This window comes from Anopheles funestus, chromosome 2RL, assembly GCF_943734845.2.
Source record: "Anopheles funestus chromosome 2RL, idAnoFuneDA-416_04, whole genome shotgun sequence".
Lineage (NCBI taxonomy): Eukaryota > Metazoa > Arthropoda > Insecta > Diptera > Culicidae > Anopheles > Anopheles funestus.
This window is the reverse complement of record NC_064598.1, coordinates 74,298,602-74,317,796: the sequence shown is the minus strand read 5'-3', so window position 1 is coordinate 74,317,796 and position 19,195 is coordinate 74,298,602. Positions and strand designations below refer to the sequence as shown.

Below are 19,195 nucleotides of genomic sequence, written 5' to 3'. Positions count from 1 at the left end.
CTTTCATAAACATTTCATGGGGGTTCCTATTGAAGAATTTCATGGAACAATATGCATCCAAGCGTAAGTGACTTCATTCACAAAGCAGCAAAACCCCATCACCGGTTCGATTCACCCAAAACCCGCTATGACGTCATCGACAACCGAGTCTTACACCGACTTAAGGTTCCCCACGATCACCACCTAGAACGCAGTACCGGTTTGGACGCGCGTCATTGAGCCACACGCGCTGCTGTCATCGGGGTCGCCATCGTACAGCGCGTGTTTCGTGACAATAGTAACGCACCTCTGGTACGTGAACCAGGCATTTTGATTTCGACTGTAATTACCGTTGGTCCTAATGTTTCCGTGTTGTGTAAACAAACATTGTTTCGGTGTCCACTTTACGATACAAAAGAGCAAAAAAAGTGTGTCACAGTTGCGTTACAAATGTCCAGTATCTTTCTCGATAAGCCAAATGTACATGTTTTATCAAATGAAAGCTGATACTTTGTGCGTGCAATGTCCGGTGGACGGTGTATGTCTTTGAAGAGGTTACCCAATCTTGGTAGTGAAGGTCTATCGAGAAGATCTCGAAGCCCGATAAGAGTGATAAGCAATAAATGCTACTGTAGCTCTGTACTGCAGTGCGAGGATAGCATTATACCATGTGATTGTGCGAAAACTGAAGTTCCAAGGTGAATAAGTTGGAGGTATTTCTGTGTGATTTTGCTTTAACTCACCTAGAAGAAGTTTATAAATATAGATAAAACATTGCCCTGTTTTCTACAGAAATCTTGCCACGTTCTGCAGCGTTACTAGACACAGAACCTTGAGTTACATTAGGAATTCCTCTCATTACATGCTTGGAATCGTAAACAATTGAAGATTTCTTAACAACATTAGTAACCCGACACCACACACGTAAACGCATCGCAGATCTATTGAAAAGCGTTCAGTTTTCAATTGCATCGAGCGCTGCACAAGTGTTTGGGGTTGGGCCCGTGTGGAGGTCATTAAATTTGCATTAAGTGCAGCTGAATTGATGTGTGTATGTTGTGGCTAACACCGCCGTACACATTGGTGTGTGGAATCTCAACCGGAGTAGACGGACCAAGGCACCCAACGGCACCCGATTGGAGTTGATTCGATAAATTGTTGGTAAGTGTATGTATGTATGAGCTGGATGCACCGTAATGATCATACAGAAACAATGGCGAACTGTGCGTGCGTGATTGTGTTACTGAGCTGTCAGATAAGATGGTGAGATGATCGTGATCGTGTAGTGATATCCGTTAAGTTGGAAGAGAATCAAGTGTCTTTGTTTTTGCTAAGGTTTTAGACCTCACCTTTAACCGTCAACACAAATCACTGGCATCGATTAACAGTTTGGTTGTTAATAAGCTTTTTCCTTAGATGGAGCTAGGTGCTAAACAAGCTCTAATCCGGTACTACTACCCACGATACGGAATGGGTTTCGTGTATCCACACCAAAAAAAAAAACTATTCCGCATTCCAAATTTAGCAGTGCAGCAACTATCCCCCGAAAAAAAAGGTTCCAAAACAAAGCCATGGCAAGTTAAACAAACGCATAATTCTATCATGATTACTCAATGTGCTTGTCTGTCTTTGTGTAAAATTGAAGAAATGTGTCTAACGCTTGAGTCCATCGTACGAACCGACCAACGACAACGTTAACACATGATGAAGTTTCGGAGAGTTCGGTACCGGCTTATATATGAACGGGCAGCACCCGGTTCGTGACATCATTTTGTGGTGGTTGAGATTCATTAAATATTCAGAAACGCAGCTAAGCAACGTTGCACATTAGGTGAAACAAATCCAGCCTCAATCTCATCACCAAGAATGAAGATAAACGGACATTGAAGATGAAAGCGAAGGCAAGCTGAAGACAGGAAAGGAACAAACCGGTACCGAGTTTTCGGTGTGTGCGGATCATGATGGGAAAGATTTGTCTGAAGCTTGTTATGGGCAAAAGCCAGTATCATTATCCGATCTTTCGTGGTGGAAGATGTCCCACAAGGTGATGACTTCTTTAGCTGGTCACCGAGACAAAGCGAAAGAAAGGATAATCCGCTTACCGTTTTGTTCGTGTTGTACCGAGATGAAACAAATGGGTGTGCCATTTTCGCCGTGCAACATGAAGGATATTATTATTAGCGTCGGTTTTGAGGGGTAATTTTTCTTCATTTTCTTTGTGTCTCCTTCTAGAAAATGTGTTCGAGTACGATGACAATCTCACGATAAATGGATCATCCGTAGGGCATGTTATTCATTTGATTAGATGTCCATTAGTAAGGTCACTACCGTGAAAGTACCAGCGAAACGGACAGGATGGGTAAAACTACCAGCAAACTGGATAAACGACGCTCCCAGAGTAAGTTCGTGTTCTTAAGATCTTGCAAATACGATCGTGAAACGCACGACCGTTAATTAGTTTTCCGTCTGCTTAGTGAAATTATCTCAGTGTAAAACTTGCCAAACCAGTTCGTTTTGTAAAGTTTCGTTCGTGTTCGAGGGTTTTGCTATGAAACCGTTTAAAAAAGGTAAAGTGTTTTGCATCGTATGCAAAATGCGCCCCGTTTGCACCCGTTCGGCGGTCTGCACATTCTGTTGGGTGTTTGCGTACGCTTCTTCGTCTAGCTGATTTCACACCGATTTCACTGGCATCGAGTATTGGCCCTGGAGGAGGTAGCTTTCTGGCTGCATATCGGGTCCATTTATCTTAATTACCCGACTGATTGCCTTACGCCACGCTCATAATCAGTGCCGTTTAGCTATTCTATCAAGATAGGGTGAGATAGGGCGTTAGTGGGTGAATAACATTCTTGTAAAAAACGCATGTAAATGAAAACTAAAAGGTAAGAGGGAGAGAGAGAGAGTGAGAGAGAGATGAAAAAAGCGAAATCAAACAACATCATGTTGGAAATGTTAAAAGTTGATTTTCTTTAATCGACATGAGGGAAGGTTTACAACCCTTAAAGAAGAAGAATGTTTCGTTTGAATATTTGCATACATTTAGGCTACTTAACTAATACAACTGTGAAAGGATGTTGTCTTCTTCTTCTTCTTCTTCTTCTTAGTAAAAAATAAATATTATTTTATCAAGCTTTTCAATCTTTTTTACACTACTATAATCATTCATATTTTACTAGGGTTTGACTAAAATATAAAAACCTTTTAAGAATTTTAGAACAATTTATAAAAAGAAACATAATTATTCATGTTATTAAAAATTAATTAAAAATCTTTAAAAAGAACAATTCAGGTTAATTCTTTCAAGCATTCAAGGGTTAATGCTTGAAGTTAAAACAAATTCTCCCTACAACTGTTCTTCATTAGAAGACGTGTAGTTAAAACGAATAAGTTATCGCTTTAATACACTTTCTTGTGAATGCATGATTCGGACAGGTATGAATTTTAATCACATTTTGCAATTTAATTAAAAAACTTCCCATCACAGTGCAGTGTATCACAATCATAAAGAATGCAGAATGTTGCATATTTATGCATAACTGCTATGCAGATACATTCCCTTTTATTTATGTTTTCTTTTTTTCGTTTCCGTCATATTCATTTTGTCACATGTTTTGCACTTGAAAACTGTGACAATAATGTACAGTTCAGAACCACAAACAACCGGTATGCAGAAACGGTGCCACTAGGCAAGGAATGTGTGCGATCGCATGTGTACCACGGGAATGTGTACCGCGATCATTGACAGTGGACCAGGCCCATTTCTCGCCTGACATGGGTCTGGTGACACAAACGCAAAACCACTGGAGAAGCGTGCTTGCACCACCAAGAATCAATGTGCCGCCAAACCAACCAAACACTGCCCACGTGTGGTGTCGAACAGTTTCCATTCCTGGGCAGAGAAGAAAATGCATAACAAAAACTGGAATTGAATAATTTAAATTAATCGACGGTAGCAGGATGGTAACTGGCTGACGTGCGGGACGGATTGGGTGTTGTGCCCCACCGTTGTTGGTGGGCAGTGGGCAGAAGATTGCGTTTTATTATCGAAAGGGAAAGCACGGATCGCGTTGCGTGCAATTTTCTTTTTTCAAAAGGTTTTGCAATGCATCACAAATGACCACGCATAAAGAAAGGAGGTGCGCTTGTTTGGTTTTTATCGTGTGTGCTTCAATGAGAGCTGTTTGCTTGTGAGCAATTGTGTCGGATTGAGTAGAATGAACGCATTGCCATCGTTCTGCGTTGCGACGATGAATAAATAACGGACGGTTGAGTATGCTATTAATTTAAGCTTCCTTTTCTACGAGTTTTGTGAATGCAATGGTGAGAAAGTATCCGTTCGAATGGTCCATTTTGTTGGTTTAACATGTGTTCAATAGGATTGGAATTATTTTTAATTACTTTCACAAATATTTTACTACATCATTATAATATTTTAAAGTGATAGTATGCATGAGATGCTGTACAGAAAAATTGAAAAAATAATTTTGTTAAAAATTTTTATTCGCATATTTTTCACTTCCAGTCGCCTTTTTGATCAAATCATCCATCGTTCTGGTTACGAAATTATTTTAATATGTTCTCCTCTGTAAATTGGCAAATAATTTTTCGATCGGATTGATCTGGAGCTCGTTGAGAAGGTAAACATGTTTGTCTCATTTGAGGCTTTTTTAAGGGCTTTTTTGGGCCGGCTTGGATTGACACTATTTTGGCCAAATATTCTTTGATTATAACTTGGTCGATTATAACGAACCTTTCCACTCAACGCACGGTCACCTTCGTGATCGTATCCGGCCGACATGAAGATTGCCACAATGGCTGATTTTTTTTTGTTAACTTGAATGGGGCAGGCGATTTTAACAAATTTCAAATCAATGTTCCTTCTCGCTTCTGTACATTGTGGCCGCAAATAGAGTGATGGAGATATCAAATTTTAACAGTATAGAGACAACTAGTATATATTGACTACTGATAAATTGGCCAACTAGCAGGTGTCAGGGTAGTCACATGAAAAATCAGACAAATTTTTCGCTTTTTTAATGCATATGATACTTAAAGGCCAACCAGGCCTTTAACGTTCTGTTGAGAAATCCATGGTTTAAGCATTGAATAGTTTACTGTCGTGGTAGTAGACACTTTAGCCGTATTGATATGATATCTCATTAAGCTCGTATATTTGACCCAAAATCAACCAAAAACTACCATTTGCTACCGAGCATCTTCGTTTGACACCATTAACAGCTTGCCTAATCCATCGACATGTTTCGCTTGATGTGATTGGTCGATATTATTTCTAAACCTTGATAGTATGATTATCACCTAGCCTACATTATCGTCACCTAGGCTACCTTATCGTATCAAATCAAGGTCTATCGATTGGTGAGCAATCTATCCCATTTTATGCTGATTATCGCTTTAACCTGCTACATACGTCCCGTTACCTTAGTTGGTGATAACAAAGAACAGATGGTTCGTGTTGGTGTTTATTTTTGTTTGGTTATCTACACTCCCTTGAACGAGCTACAAATATATGCTATAAAAGGGAAGCCATCGGGGGCTAATTTGTACCACAATCGGCATCGTTGGAAAGCTGTCGCAGTGTGTAAATATAAATGGTCAAACACTCCAAAGGGTTTCTCCGTTAATAATTCATTTCAACAATATTGACTCAGTGGGATTTACATCAAAGCTTACCCCAGCATGCACCAACCAACAACTTGACAATGCAACCCGGGACAGGTTGAACTGGTGTGAGCTTTTTTTTTAACCACTCTGTTCCATTCATTTCATTCATTCATCGTTTCGCCCACTCGATGCTCACGGCGGCCAGCCAAAAGCCGGTTTTTATTAAGAACCGATCTTTACAATGTTGCTGCTGGCCATCCATTGTTCACAGCATCAGTGCATTTGCTTTAGCCACCCATTCGCATTATTATAACCGGGGTGCAGGTGAAGTGAAGCTTCTTACAATTGGAATGAGCTTTCGTTTGGCCATATTGGGCGACGCGCCATATCATAATTTGCCTTTTAATTTTGTCTTTTCACCGTGCATGTTCAGTTTCACATGCATATACGGGTTAAGGGAAAACCGCATGGTCACTATCACGGAACGTCAAAGCCATTGCTTTGAAGGAGATAATCATTTACAAGGTTTATTTGCATCTGTCGTGCAGCGGAAATGGTTAACGATCGACGGGATTTGGGATTTTTCGACTGAAACTTTAAATGAAGGTGATTTTTTTCGGACCGCTTTGAATTTAAGTCAGTATATCCAAAATTGATATGATTTTTTAGTTTGAATAAACATGCTTAACTGAATTTGCAATGTTATATGTTTAGAAATCGTCTTTAGTGAACTGTAAAACATGTTCAAAATGAAAATTTGACATAAAACCTCCGTGAGCAAGTTAACGCCTGAAAGTATGCAATTGTTATTTCGAGGATCACTTTTAATGTTTGTTTAGTTCAAGAACACTTTCCCAAAATGTTGACTTAATAAAAGTATCAATATTTATGTTTATTAAACTATTATTTCAGGAACGTATAGAAAAATGCTAAATAGATATTTCAGCAAAAGTTCTAAACAATAAAATACGTTAATTTAAACAAGACAGATAAATAGGTCAGAATATGAATAAAATTTCTCCCTTTTAATGGAGTATGCTAATGGGCCTTTAAACGGTCAACCCACCGTCAATATCTAATGACGAGCGTAAAACTAAAAATATGTAAATTTCCACTTAAAAGAACTGCCCACTTTGGCGTATGATAATGTACGATTACACACCGGTTGGCCGGTACGCTGTACCACGCAGGGTTCTTGTTTAGCTATTGAGCATACGCTATCGATTGATTGATAACGTCATTTCCCACACCAAAAACCGTTCACAACTGGTGCCCGGTATCATGACTGCGCACATGTGTGTGGCGTTTTTCCTTCTCCGGCTTTTGTCGCTATTTAGCTCAGAAGAGCTCATTTAGCTGTGGCGGGTTCGCGAATATGCATAAGCAACAAATTAAAGGCAAACCGTGCCGCTCGATGTTTTGCAAACGTAAGACAAAATATGCATCCGCAACATTAACAACACAACCATTCCGCCCCTAACCGTCGCGCACGAGCTCGACGAGGGACGGTTGATGTGTGCGCGTGCTATAATGTATATGATAGTCGCAGTCAGCTGAGCGGTGCGTGTGGTTTTGCGCTTGTACGTACGAGAAAACGGTGGACCATTCGGTGCCGATCGTCAGTTGAAAGTCGACATTCGAGTGCGTCGGGACGTTTTCGTACATACAGAACGGCATGTGAATTGAGTGAAGTTTAAGTCAACTGTCCGGAAATGATGGTACAATAGTGTTTCTATGGAGATGGAAATGATTCAAGAAAAGGCGATCTAGTGTTATTGTGACAGCTGGAATTATTGGGATGATTGATATGATCCGTTGCTAAGGTGATACGTGTTTCAATTGTTCCAGCCTCATTTCATAACGATGTTTGTGAGAATGAGATCAAAATATAGAGTGAAGAGAATTATTTTTTTAAAATAGTCATGTGATGTAAGTGAGGAAATAATTACGTATATTTAAAAAATGTGGTTTGGTGAGTTTTACTGAATGATGGTCACTAAGAAGAAAGTAGTGGTTCTACATACCTAAGTGAAATCTCAAAAAGTTAGACAAAAAAGCTGCCCCTCATTGTTCGTTGTGCACAATTGTTTCGATTGGTTCGTGATCATCCACTTGTTTGTGGGTGAAATTTCCACCTTCTTGGGGAAGAGTTGTTAATATTTTCACACCAAACAAAGCGACGTTCCGGTATCAACGAAATGTCACTGTTCCGCTCTCAAAGTGTACTATCCGCTTTTGAAGGCATTTCCTGGAGTTACAAATTCGGTACGGCCAGCCGGCGGAAGAAGCATGCCGCCCTCGTTATCACCTCGCTGCCCCATATGGAACTGGCCGAATGGTTGCAACGGCTTGACCTGGCCGAATACGGTGGTAAGTGGGGATGCTTTTTAATATTAAGCTACTTGCTTGATTGGGGTTTGTTTAGTTCGGCTTACAAATGTTTTCTCTTTGTTTTTTCTCTTTTGGGCAGATAAATTCAAATCGTTTAATGGAGTGGAGGAGCTACTGTTTCTTGGGGAGGCAGACATTAAAAAGCTCGGCATCCGCAATAACGCACACCGGGCCCGAATCGTCAGCAGTTTGGTGGCTTTGCGAGAGAAACTCGTCCAAGGTAGGTAGAAATGTTAGTTTGGGTTAGGTTCGTTCTTGGGTCAAAATTTTAAAATATCTACTCCGGATACACGACGCCCTCCATTGATTCGTAACATCTCCACAAGAAAAATAGCATCTTTTTTTTAAACGAAATCTTCTTCCATTACTTCATAAAGATGCGATAAACTAAGATAATTTAACGATGCTACGTGTTCTGCGTACTCATGCGTCCTGATAACGAAGGCAGTATGGGAGGCGAATTTCGCTTGGAAATTGGACGTTGGATCACAGATTTCCGAGAGCAGATTAAACGATAATCTTTCGACCGGCATCACGCGGAATGTATGTAACCGTTGTTTGCTTACTTTTTTATGCGTTCAAAGCCCTCGGAGGTAACAGAATGGAGGTAATGCCATGAAATCGGGGATGGGTCATACTTTGCACAACTTATTTCTCACAACGAAATGAGTGCACTTGCGTTGGTTTATTTATTAAAGCAGATTCACTGCATTTAATCAGTCGTTTTTTTCCTTCTACCGGATAATATTAACCTGTTTGAACTTACTAAGGGATGGTTTCAATAGCAGACAGTTGGAAGAAATAAGACAAAGTTCGATAGAGCACAAACTGGTAAGAGACAAGCCCTAACACACAAGATAAGACATGCAGCGATAATTTATCACCCTGACGTATGTCTTGCACTTTCCGTCCTGCTATACAACGTGCATAAATAACGTTGTTATGTGGCGCGATAACGAGGTGCAAAAGTGGTCCACTGTGGTCCAGCAAATCACGCGGATGCTGTACGGGACAGCCGTGTGTGAATGATTGTGCTCGGTGTCGGTGTAAATAATGTTGCACATCGCGTGGCATTATTCTGTTTTATGGGGATGGATATTTGAGACTTTTATTTGCATTGAATAGTTTAGTTAAATGGGGCTAAAATAATTGGAAATTACTAATTTCAGTTAAAATTTATTTTACATAAGTAATTTTACAAGTTGCTTATAAATTGTGCTCACCCACATTTCTGATTGTAAATTGTACGAAAAATAACAAATATTGTACAAAAGAATTTTTTTGAATTTCGTTAGATCAAAACAATCACCATTTATGACAAACACTGCGATGATAAGGAAAAAGAATCGTTTGATTATCAGTTTATCATATTTTTAACAACCATTTTGCTTATTGGACTTTTTTTTAGGTCAATGATTTTGCCTTGTTTCCTATTTACCTTGTTATTTGTTGTATTTTGCTAAACTTTTATCACAATGTTGATTGTTTTCTTTTGCCATGGGTGAATTCCGGCCCAACTATTTTACTTGAACATTTCATATACTTAAATTCCGTCCTTATAGATTTTCGATATCGCTAGTGCATGTACTCGGTCGGGTATCTACTTCCGCTTGAATTATTCGCGATTAATGAGATCAACTTCTTAGGTCTCTGCCGACAAAGAACAATCCCGCTTTGCTATAACGTTAGAAAGCCGACACAAATACTATCGAATAGCTCCTATGGATCACTTTTAACGCAGAACATACGTCACAGCTGAGAATTTTGTCACAGCTGTAACAACTGTTTAGCGATTGTTTACGCTGTTGTTCACCTATAAGTGACAAGAAACGATCGACCGGCGCACATTTAAATCGTCTCAGTCTTCTACACACGGTTGGTGAGTTTGTAGTGTTTTTAAAAGAATTTAATTTCCCCTGCCTTCATTCAACTCCACAACTAAGCGTTTCGCTTTTTCGGTCGATTAAAATGCGCAAAAGTTTACGCCGTCAGCAGCGTTGTGTTTTGAGGGCGTTCTGTTGCGTTCCTGTGTCACGTATGTTTTTCTTTCCTCGCCACCATCTCCTGTCCCTAACCACGAGTGTCTGTTGGGTGAATGTGTTTTGTGCTTTCGGTGCATTTTTTACTTCTTCGTGGTTAAATATACCCTTCCTCTTATCGGTCCTTTCCTAAGAGAGTTTCTAAAACAAAAAAAGGTGCTGATTGTTGTTTTCTTTTTTGTTGCTTTAAATTTACTTATCCAGAGTCGCACGTGAAGGCAGCGGCAAAGAATGGAACGGACACACATCAGAACAGGGCACAGATGCGGCACAGCGTTGCAGTGGATGGTGCTAGAAGTGTGAAGACGTACAGTACGGCAACGGAAAATGATAGCATGTGAGTAGAGCAAAACATGAAATGGGATCTGGGAAATTATTTACCAGTGTAAAAATAGTCCTTAAATGATGCCAAAATACCTTAAATTATTGTTTTAATTATTGTTTTCTTAAAAGTAAAATTGGTAATTTAGTGAAAAAAGGAAGAATATTGCTTAACGTTATGAAACGTGTCAATGCACCGGTATGATTTAATGCGTAAACATAACTGAGTTGTTTATTGTGCTATAACTATGGCGAGTGCTATAAACGTTTTCCAATAGATGGCGCTGTTGTATGTTTGTGGTGTTGAAAATCAAATAATTACTGGTGCAAATTATGTGTTTCTATGATTGCAGACTGTTTCATGTTTTGAGGGTTTTAAACATAAAACATTATTTAAAAAAGAAGATTATAGTATTTCTTATCTTTTTAAAATAAATAATCATTTTGTTTGCATTACGTTTCTGAAGGGTAAGTAAACGCATGCGCTCTATGAGAATTGTTGAAGCATTCGAACCGAAAAGGGATTTTGTCGGTTTCAATCACTTGTATGCCTGGTCAGGTACAACATCAGAGAAGAACGTTTGAATCCACGTACGATTTGAGGGAGATTTTGTTCATTAAATGTGACATTAGGTCAACGTTTTTTCTCTTCACCATATATATTCCCTCATTAAGATAAATGTGTTGAAAAGAAACCCGTTCTTATTATGGCTGTTTAATCATTTATTTCTTAACGTTCATTACCCTTCACGTACTGTTATCCTCTTAGCGTTTGTAATTAACAATGGTAATAGCAAACGTAAGCACTACAGACGCATGCAAGTTTCCCTCTTTTGCTGTTTTTTACGATGATCCCTTTTCCCATACTTGACGGTGTGGAATAAAAATCTTTACCAATTGCAAAGGACACCAAGGTTCACCAAAGTCGCATACCGGACCGTGGTTAGGAAAAGAGAGGGGGCACGCTACTTACAAAAGGCGAAACCCACCCTTATCGTACGCAGGGCGCAATGGCAATGGCAATAAAAGGGAGCGCATAAATCATGATTCAAACTCCCCGGTATGACGTTGCCGTACGCTCACAAGTGCGGAGTTGGAAACGTGTCCTGTTTAAAAAAGGGGAAATCCATTTCCGACGTACCTTTGCCGCCTTTGTTTTGGGTCCTGCTGCATTGCCCGATACAAGGCATGTTGAAGAGCTGTTTTACCATCACAACCTGTGTTGTGTGGTGAAGGGATGTGTTTTTTTTGTAATCTCATTTTATTAAATGCTGGCTCACAAAGCATGAATGCTGCATTCTCTCACTACGCACACGGACCGGATGTGTTTTTGAGAGATGAATGAATCCGCTTCGCAATTGCTATAGTAGATTTGTTTTTTTTGTCCGGTTCCACCGCGTCGTACCGGCACGGGAAAGGACGCACACTCAGAAGAAGCGTTGTAGTAGTAGTAGTAATAGTACTACTACTGCTACTGCTGCCATTGTTATTACTTCAGTCGTCAGTGCCACATGCTCGCAGAAAAGGACTCTTATCAATCGCTACGCAACACTGCAATCACGCTCGAGCACTCAGCACATACCCATTCTTTACACCTTGCGCGCTCGATTTCCTTGGTAACGGAAAGGACACTCACGGACAGGACTATTCCCTATCGACAAAGTGTTCATCGATGGATGAATTTTTTGAAAAGGGGGTGAAAATTTTGCTCGAATCACCCTTAAATGAGAGTGTGTGCGTGGCTCGCTGTATCGCGATAGAGTTCGGCGTGTGTCGAATGAATGTTCAAAAAGGTCGTAGTAGGCTAAAAATCTGTTTTTCTGTTTTCGCTCGGTCGCTGTACATTTTCATACGGGAATAGTTCGTGAATTGTGGATTGTGTCAGTTCGTGGACTGTGTATTCGTTTGTAGAATAGTGTTTGCCAAGTTGTTCCAGTTCTAGTTCTAAAAGGATATTCCTGTGACGGCACTGGTAAGTTGTACCGCCAGCGTGATAACCTGTTAGAGCAGACTTCGGCTGAATACGACGATGCAGAGGCAGGACAAACTGTTTCAAGACATTTGAAGAGCAACGCGTGGGAACATATGGCCACAGTTGCCGGTCCTCATATCTAGAGGTTTTTGTGTACACAAACTCAGGAAGCAGGAAGGATCAAGAAGCTGGATTCAAGTGCCGTAGTGTGAAATACTTCGTCAAAGGAGAAAAGCGCGTGTTTTCTAACAACTGTGCCCACGCGTCCCTTTGGCCTACTGCTTCAAAGGTAGGCTACCCTCTACAATCAATGCCATGGCGTCTAACGCGGTCGGTTGAACATTCTGCATCCTCTTCCTCTTACAGCTGACTCATACTTCTTGTTGGTCGCCCTCGAATACGGCGTATGAATTGACGGCCACATCTTTTTCGCATCATTTGAAAGGAACAAATTATTGGACATGCTCGTGATTATCCAGTTCTATGATGCACCTGCCAATGGAAGTGAAAGACAAGCCAACCTTAGTATTGGTTGTTTTTGCTGCTGATCGGTTCTAAATCGGTTTGTATCGCAGCTAACGATTCTCGAAGAAGTGTCAGTGTCCTAATCTTTCTTGTTTTCATTTCCCAACCAACAGGATACTGGAAACCGCTGCTGTTAGTGCTCTGCATTGGATTTTTTCTTCGCTTTGCTCACAGTGCGTGACCTTGGTTTGTTGTGGCAATCTATCAGTCAATTAACAGTCCCTTCAGGTAAGTATTGTCCATTCTTATGGACGATTGTTGTATTGTTTTACGTATGTATATCTAATGAAACATACTTTTTCAGGCAAAAGACGTTCAGTCCTCCGTACACATCTGATTTCATATGAATTCCGCCTCAAAAAAGGAGACAATGTTCTATCTGCGCCTAGCACACCTCACGGTTTGTGACGGACAAAGCTTGCCTTTGATCCTCCGTCTAGGATAATATACTGCGCCAAAGTTGAAGGTAATATGTTTTACTTGTAACAAATTGTAGGGAAAATAATCAATAATCTTTTTTTTTCTTGCACATGTACAGGAATCGCCATTCGATACGATATTATTATTGGTTGGAACCTTGGTTTCCGTCGTTTCTTATGGGTAAGTATGTCTAAATAATACGTTTGTTAATACTTAACTAACATACGTATTTTTATCTCTTCAATATCGGTCTTATATTCCATTTACAGATACAAAATGGAGTGAAAGATGCAAAAAATCGCGTGTTAATGCGGTCAAAATGAAATCGAGATCGCACACGATACCAAACTCAAAGGCACGATGTTAGTTTATTTCGAAACGCACTGAAAGTTCCATTGAAAATTTTCGCCTGGACCTATTTGATTGATACAGGATATGAATCTCTTCGAAACTTAATCTTGGAAGGGGGAAAATATCCACGTTTATGTATTGTTTACGCTGCACCGATCGAAACTAGCCGCGTGATTATGAAAAACGATAACATATCGTGGGCGGAATCATGTGGAACAGGATTAGAAATCCCTGGCTAAGCTGGCGCAGAGTACGAGCGTTGAAAATTGTACGCTGTCTGGATGGAAGGGTATGGTATAAACTATGTAGATAATAAGAATAGAAAAAAGTAATGAAGCGTAAGATGAAAGATATTGTTACGGATCTAAATCAGTACATGTTAATTGTTATCTTTTTACGCTTGCCATAAAATCAGGAAAAATAAAAAAATAATATTATATTTGTTAAAAACAAAAAATGTTTGCATTGCACCGTTGGAAATCAACGGTGCGGAAAGAACGATTGAAAATGAACATTACAGCGTTAAAATGAACCTTACGAAAACGCGCTCATGAAATAATGAATCTCACGCACACACTCTCAAAAAACGGCTTCACAAGATCTGCTGTGAAGCTTTTGTGAAGCCGCTTCTGAAGCCGTGAATTTTACTCGAAATTCACTCTCAGGCGAGCAGTTTGTCGATAGGGTTGTTTTCCCTTTGCAATGGGATTTTCTTTTTTTTATGACATTGTATCAGCCTGTTGGGTTACTGGGTAAATAGTAAAAATGCTTTTTGTTATTATAGAAAACTTATTTGAAAATTTGTATCACTTTTAACAGAACATAAATGTTAGTGTTTGCGATAAATATTTGAAATTATAGAAAACTTATTTGAAAATTTGTATCACTTTTAACAGAACATAAATGTTAGTGTTTGCGATAAATATTTGGGTTGTTTAATAGAAATGTGAAACTATTTTTGTTAGGTTGATTTGTTAGGTTGATAGATAAAAGAAAACTATTTTAATAGTAAGGCAAAAAATAATGCAAAGAAGAATAACAAAGAGATGCAAAAATATGTAGACAGTAGAGTAAAATGATTAAAATATTAATTATGAAAAATATGAATAACAAAACTAAGAACATTAAGCTTGAAATATTATGAATATTAATGTAAAAACCCACAAGCCTGATAGTGATAAAATATATACAAATTAAAAAATAGAAGCCTTGTTTAACTTACGTATTCCATAATATGAATCTTTACAAAACTTGTAAAGGCACTAAAAAAATAAAACATAGAACACTTTCGTTAGCAACCCCTGTGCAGCGCACATCCTTGCCATTCCGGTCACGCTCTTGTTTGCTCTCGGATCCAGGACTCACGGTACGCTCGCGCTCTCCCATTTTCCATACCGTGTGTGCGTGTGGAAAACTTTCTGCAGAACATTTAGTCCAGTACCGTATTTTCAAGCGTTCGGATGATCGAACCGCATCGGGGCGTTGTGTTTTATTTGTCCGCTTTTCTCTCCATCACCATTATCTTTCCTTCGCCATCATCACACAGCGTCAGATGTGTGTGGTGAAAAGTGGGAGTTTTCTTTAGGCACCATCCAACTAGGAGCAACGATTTGTCCTTACCAATCACGGTGTATGTTCGTTTGCTTGTGAATGAGTTTTCCCTTTGTGGTTTCCTATGGCCGTGTCATGTGATGTGTCCAGTGGTTAGTGGTGCATTGTTCAAAGCGTTGGTGTGCTTGCGAGTGGTGGTTAGGAAAAACAAATAAAGCTAAGAATGTTATTTGTGTTTTACACGAATATAGCACCTTCCATGAAGGTTTGTGAAAGCCAAAAAGTGTGAAGTCCCACAGTGAAAAAAAGGTGAAGAAAAGAATTCGTTCATCCAATGTTCTGTTCGAATGCTCCGTGAAAAGGGTGTGTTAAAGTGCGTGTAACAGGATTGCTGAACCGAAGCAGAAAAGTTATAGAAAGCAACCGATCTAAGTTAAGCTTCAGCTTCCATCTCATCCTATCCTGGATATAAATGTGCTGGAAAATTGAATGAATTTGGTTTAATATCCTTTATGATAAGCTAAACAATTCCAAAATAGTTTTCTAAGGCATCTTCGAAGCGGGCACCACTTTGCATCCAGCTTGCAATTGCGAGTGAACCGAGTGAAAAATCGGGAAAAACGATGAAAATCGGCGGCAGCCAGTGCAAGTGCTCGAGCTAAAAAGGATACACCCTTCCCGGAGACAACAACATGTTCGGTGACTGCTGAGTTCCAGCATAATCGTCGAGCCCCCCATGTGAGTGTGGTTTTGCAAGAGAGAAGAAGCGTGAAATGAGAAGATCTCTTAAACTGAGCTTAAACTGATGAGCTACCATGGCTCATGTTGTGATGGCTCTTGAAGGCGCCTAATTGTACGTTTTATGTTCCTTATTTTGTATTGTTAACTCATCAATGGAAAGTCATGTGGGAAGGAATTTGAAAATGGAACAAAAACACAACATTATGAGAGTTGTGTAAATGCAACTCGCAAATGAGAGAAAGAGAGTTACAGGGAACACTCAGTTTTAGCTAAATTTTTGGTGATTTTCCCAAAAAGGTATAAACACATAAGTGAGAGAATAAGATGTTGCTCAAGAGAAGAAAAGAGAAAAAAGGAATGAAACGTACACAAACAAGGGATAAACGAAACTGCAACCCTAGAACGTGAGGAACCGCATTCCTCCCTGTACGCGTCGCTCGGTCCGTTTTGGGTTTCCATTCAAAACTTCACCCTGCGAGTGCCACCCCCGGGGGAAGATTTTTCGCTCGTGAAGAGAGCCCTTACACTAGCGGGTGTTGGGCGTCGAAGCAGATGGCAACAGGGCTTGGCTTTTAATATTTGCGTGGGTTTGTTTATTTTCTTTCGAACTTTTCCCTATCTCGCTCTTCGCAGTGACGCCTGCGGGTAGGCCATCCGTTTCGACATTCAAGAAACGTACAGCGAGAAATAGTGGAATTGTCCTTTTTCGGCAATCGGAAATATTCGATTGTCCTTTACAGATTTCGATGGCAAACGATTTAATGCTAATGGCGTTACGTTTCACCTGCAAAGGTTTCGTTGACCGGTTCGTAGCCAAATGGTAACGATCAAAATGCTATGTCTGAACGAAAAGGTTAATTACTGTGCACTGGGTCCTTCGGTTCGATAACCTGCTAATGAGAGTTGTAAAACGTGAGGGACGGTGACAAAAGGAAATTGGGATTGGGAAAAGAAATAATTGGAATATATGTATACCTGCTATGCAATAAATCACAACGGTTTTAAAAAAAGGTGTTAAACTAATGACTTCTTAAATGAGATCTTCAACTTTTGTTTAAGAATCAGATCTTGTAGCCTTTTTATTGCGTCTACTAACAGCCAAATATCTACAGGGATATGACTGCCATTACTGAATTAATAAAGTTATAAACATTCGATCGATGTTTGATGATCGTTTTTTGGACAAGAAAAATGAATTAATTTAAGTGTTTAAATTTGAATATTATGGATAAGGGATAAGTGGTCTAGCTACATTATTTAGATCTACTTAGGTTCCTTAATATGGACAGCATCAATTGACAATAATTTGGATTGTTCGCTCCCAAAATGCAACAGCAAAAGACTGAACATTTCATTATTGCACTGTATTAAATGGAAAATATTTTCATGACACTTTATTAACATTGTTCCTAGATGCACTATGTTTATAGACTTGTAAAAAATATTTAATTTAATTGAAATCATCCAGTTTTCGTGGAAAAATAACATAATATCATGTAAACAAAATATTACTTTAAACGCCTACTTTTATTATTATACAAAGGATGTCTTTCATGTAAATGATTGCATACCTTCAGTCCTATCATGTGCTTATGTTCCCGTTTGCGTTAATGATATGAAACACAATATTATAAAATAAATTACTAACATAGCCATTACACGCCCCAAAGCTTCAGTATGATCGATATAATTGAATCACAAGCAATTCAAGGCATCCCGCAATGAAATGAAACTGTTACCGGATGCAAGCCGCACAGATTAAATGATGGCAAAAAGAGGAAAATGATGTAAACAACAAAGGTGTTAATTGATTTCATTACCCATTGCTGAATGCACTCACTTCAGCTGAGTAACATCTCCATCATATGGATCTTTACCTTTCACCATCCTACCCCAGCATGACAAACACACATTTGTGTGCGAACCTATGTTTTGTGTTTTTAGATGGGGTGCAGAAGGATTTGTCTCACCGTACCGTGTGCAGATACGGTTCCAAAAGACTGGGGTTGTCCGGAAGTATGATTCATTTCAGGACGCGATGGCGTCACATAACCTGCCGGTCGTTGGTGTTTCGTGCGGATCGATAGTCGAGGTCCGTTTTGTGTGCGCGCGGTTGAATGTTGCATTATAATTGCGTTACGAAACTGACCATGAACGATGCCAAGGTTCGAAATGCCGAGCGCAGCTGCATTACACGCTAATTAATACGTTCTCATCAACATTTGTTGCTCTAACCAGAGATAGTGCCAGAAGGAAGACATTTTCATGGTTTAAAGGCATATGTTTCGCAATGGGGCTTTAAAGAGCACTCAGCATAATGCTACGAAACCTGTGAAATATGAAGGAACGAAATGAATCTATCATGCTGTTTGAAGGGATAAAACCCTTCCAACGTTGAAGGATCAGTGTAATATCAGCAATTCACGAGCGTACATTTATCTCTTCCCTCGCCAGCATCTCTTGCTCCAATCGGTGATGGTTCCGTGTGTTTTTTTTCTGTTCACCGGATGCAGTCACAGGGACAAGAGGAAAGAAAGCAACCAAAAAAAAAAAAAACAACGCACACAAGCAGCCGGAAAGAGCCAAGAATGGTGGGTCTGGTGTGGGCAGGAAATGATGCCTGCTGGCATTTAATTTTCTTCCCCAAAGCGACTAGCAGCACCCTTAGCTACAGCTTCTCGATTGGTGTGTGGTACGTTGCAAGAGTAAGGAAATTGAAAACAGTCTGAAACTTTTCCCAAATCCCAACCACACACAAGTACGTTCATAAGGCATAATGCTAGCGTTTCCTATCGGTCCGTTGTCTGTGGTTGTATTTTTTTTCGTCTCTTCATTTCGTTGAAATTTTTCCTAGTTTTTCTTACTACAGTGCCCGAGGGAAAATCATTAGACAGTGGATATTTTATGCTGGCCCTGCTTCAAGCCTAGCAAATGTTGCAAAATGGATGCAAGTGAAGTGATATTAAAGAAAGTAGTAGATGCAAGCATGAAGCTTATGTTTTTTTTGCGACTTAAATCCTTTGCTTTGGTTAGATATTCGAAGGAGTGGTTTTGTGCCTGGGGACCGTTGCCAAATGAAATGTTGGTATGCTAAATGTACTATCCAAGTGACACTATCAATAGCACGTAGAAGAAAGCTTAGGGCAACGCTAAGAAAAGACATTTTTCATACTTATTGCATACTTTCAGGAGTATTTGAAACTTTCATTGCTGAACTATGCAACGCGTGTGCAAAAGAATGTCACATAGTGGGTGGCTTACTTTCGTAGTGTTTGTAGCAAAA

At 39.6% G+C, this 19,195-nt stretch overlaps 1 protein-coding gene and 1 long non-coding RNA gene across 6 annotated transcripts in view; both read left to right on the top strand.

Annotated features, from left to right (window-relative positions):
* LOC125766584 (SH2 domain-containing protein 3C) overlaps positions 1-19,195 on the top strand; it is a 36,719-nt gene that overhangs the window by 859 nt on the left and 16,665 nt on the right. The window contains exons 2-6 of one of the 4 annotated variants that reach the window (XM_049432738.1): positions 36-291; positions 2,212-2,377; positions 7,843-7,971; positions 8,072-8,212; positions 10,236-10,368. In XM_049432738.1, the coding sequence (XP_049288695.1) occupies positions 2,335-2,377; positions 7,843-7,971; positions 8,072-8,212; positions 10,236-10,368 (446 nt within the window). In that variant the 5' untranslated portion in view covers positions 36-291; positions 2,212-2,334. Of the gene's footprint in view, positions 1-35; positions 1,141-2,211; positions 2,378-7,842; positions 7,972-8,071; positions 8,213-10,235; positions 10,369-14,483; positions 15,910-19,195 lie in introns of those variants that run through there. The other 3 variants (XM_049432736.1, XM_049432737.1, XM_049432739.1) reach the window with 3 other exon arrangements.
* Positions 12,004-13,914, top strand: LOC125766623 (uncharacterized). 2 transcript variants are annotated; one of them, XR_007418676.1, is made up of 6 exons: positions 12,004-12,613; positions 12,691-12,886; positions 12,963-13,077; positions 13,154-13,315; positions 13,388-13,449; positions 13,539-13,914. It is a non-coding gene; the product is annotated as an uncharacterized LOC125766623 (long non-coding RNA). The 2 variants fall into 2 exon arrangements; XR_007418675.1 differs by having other exon boundaries at positions 12,004-12,886.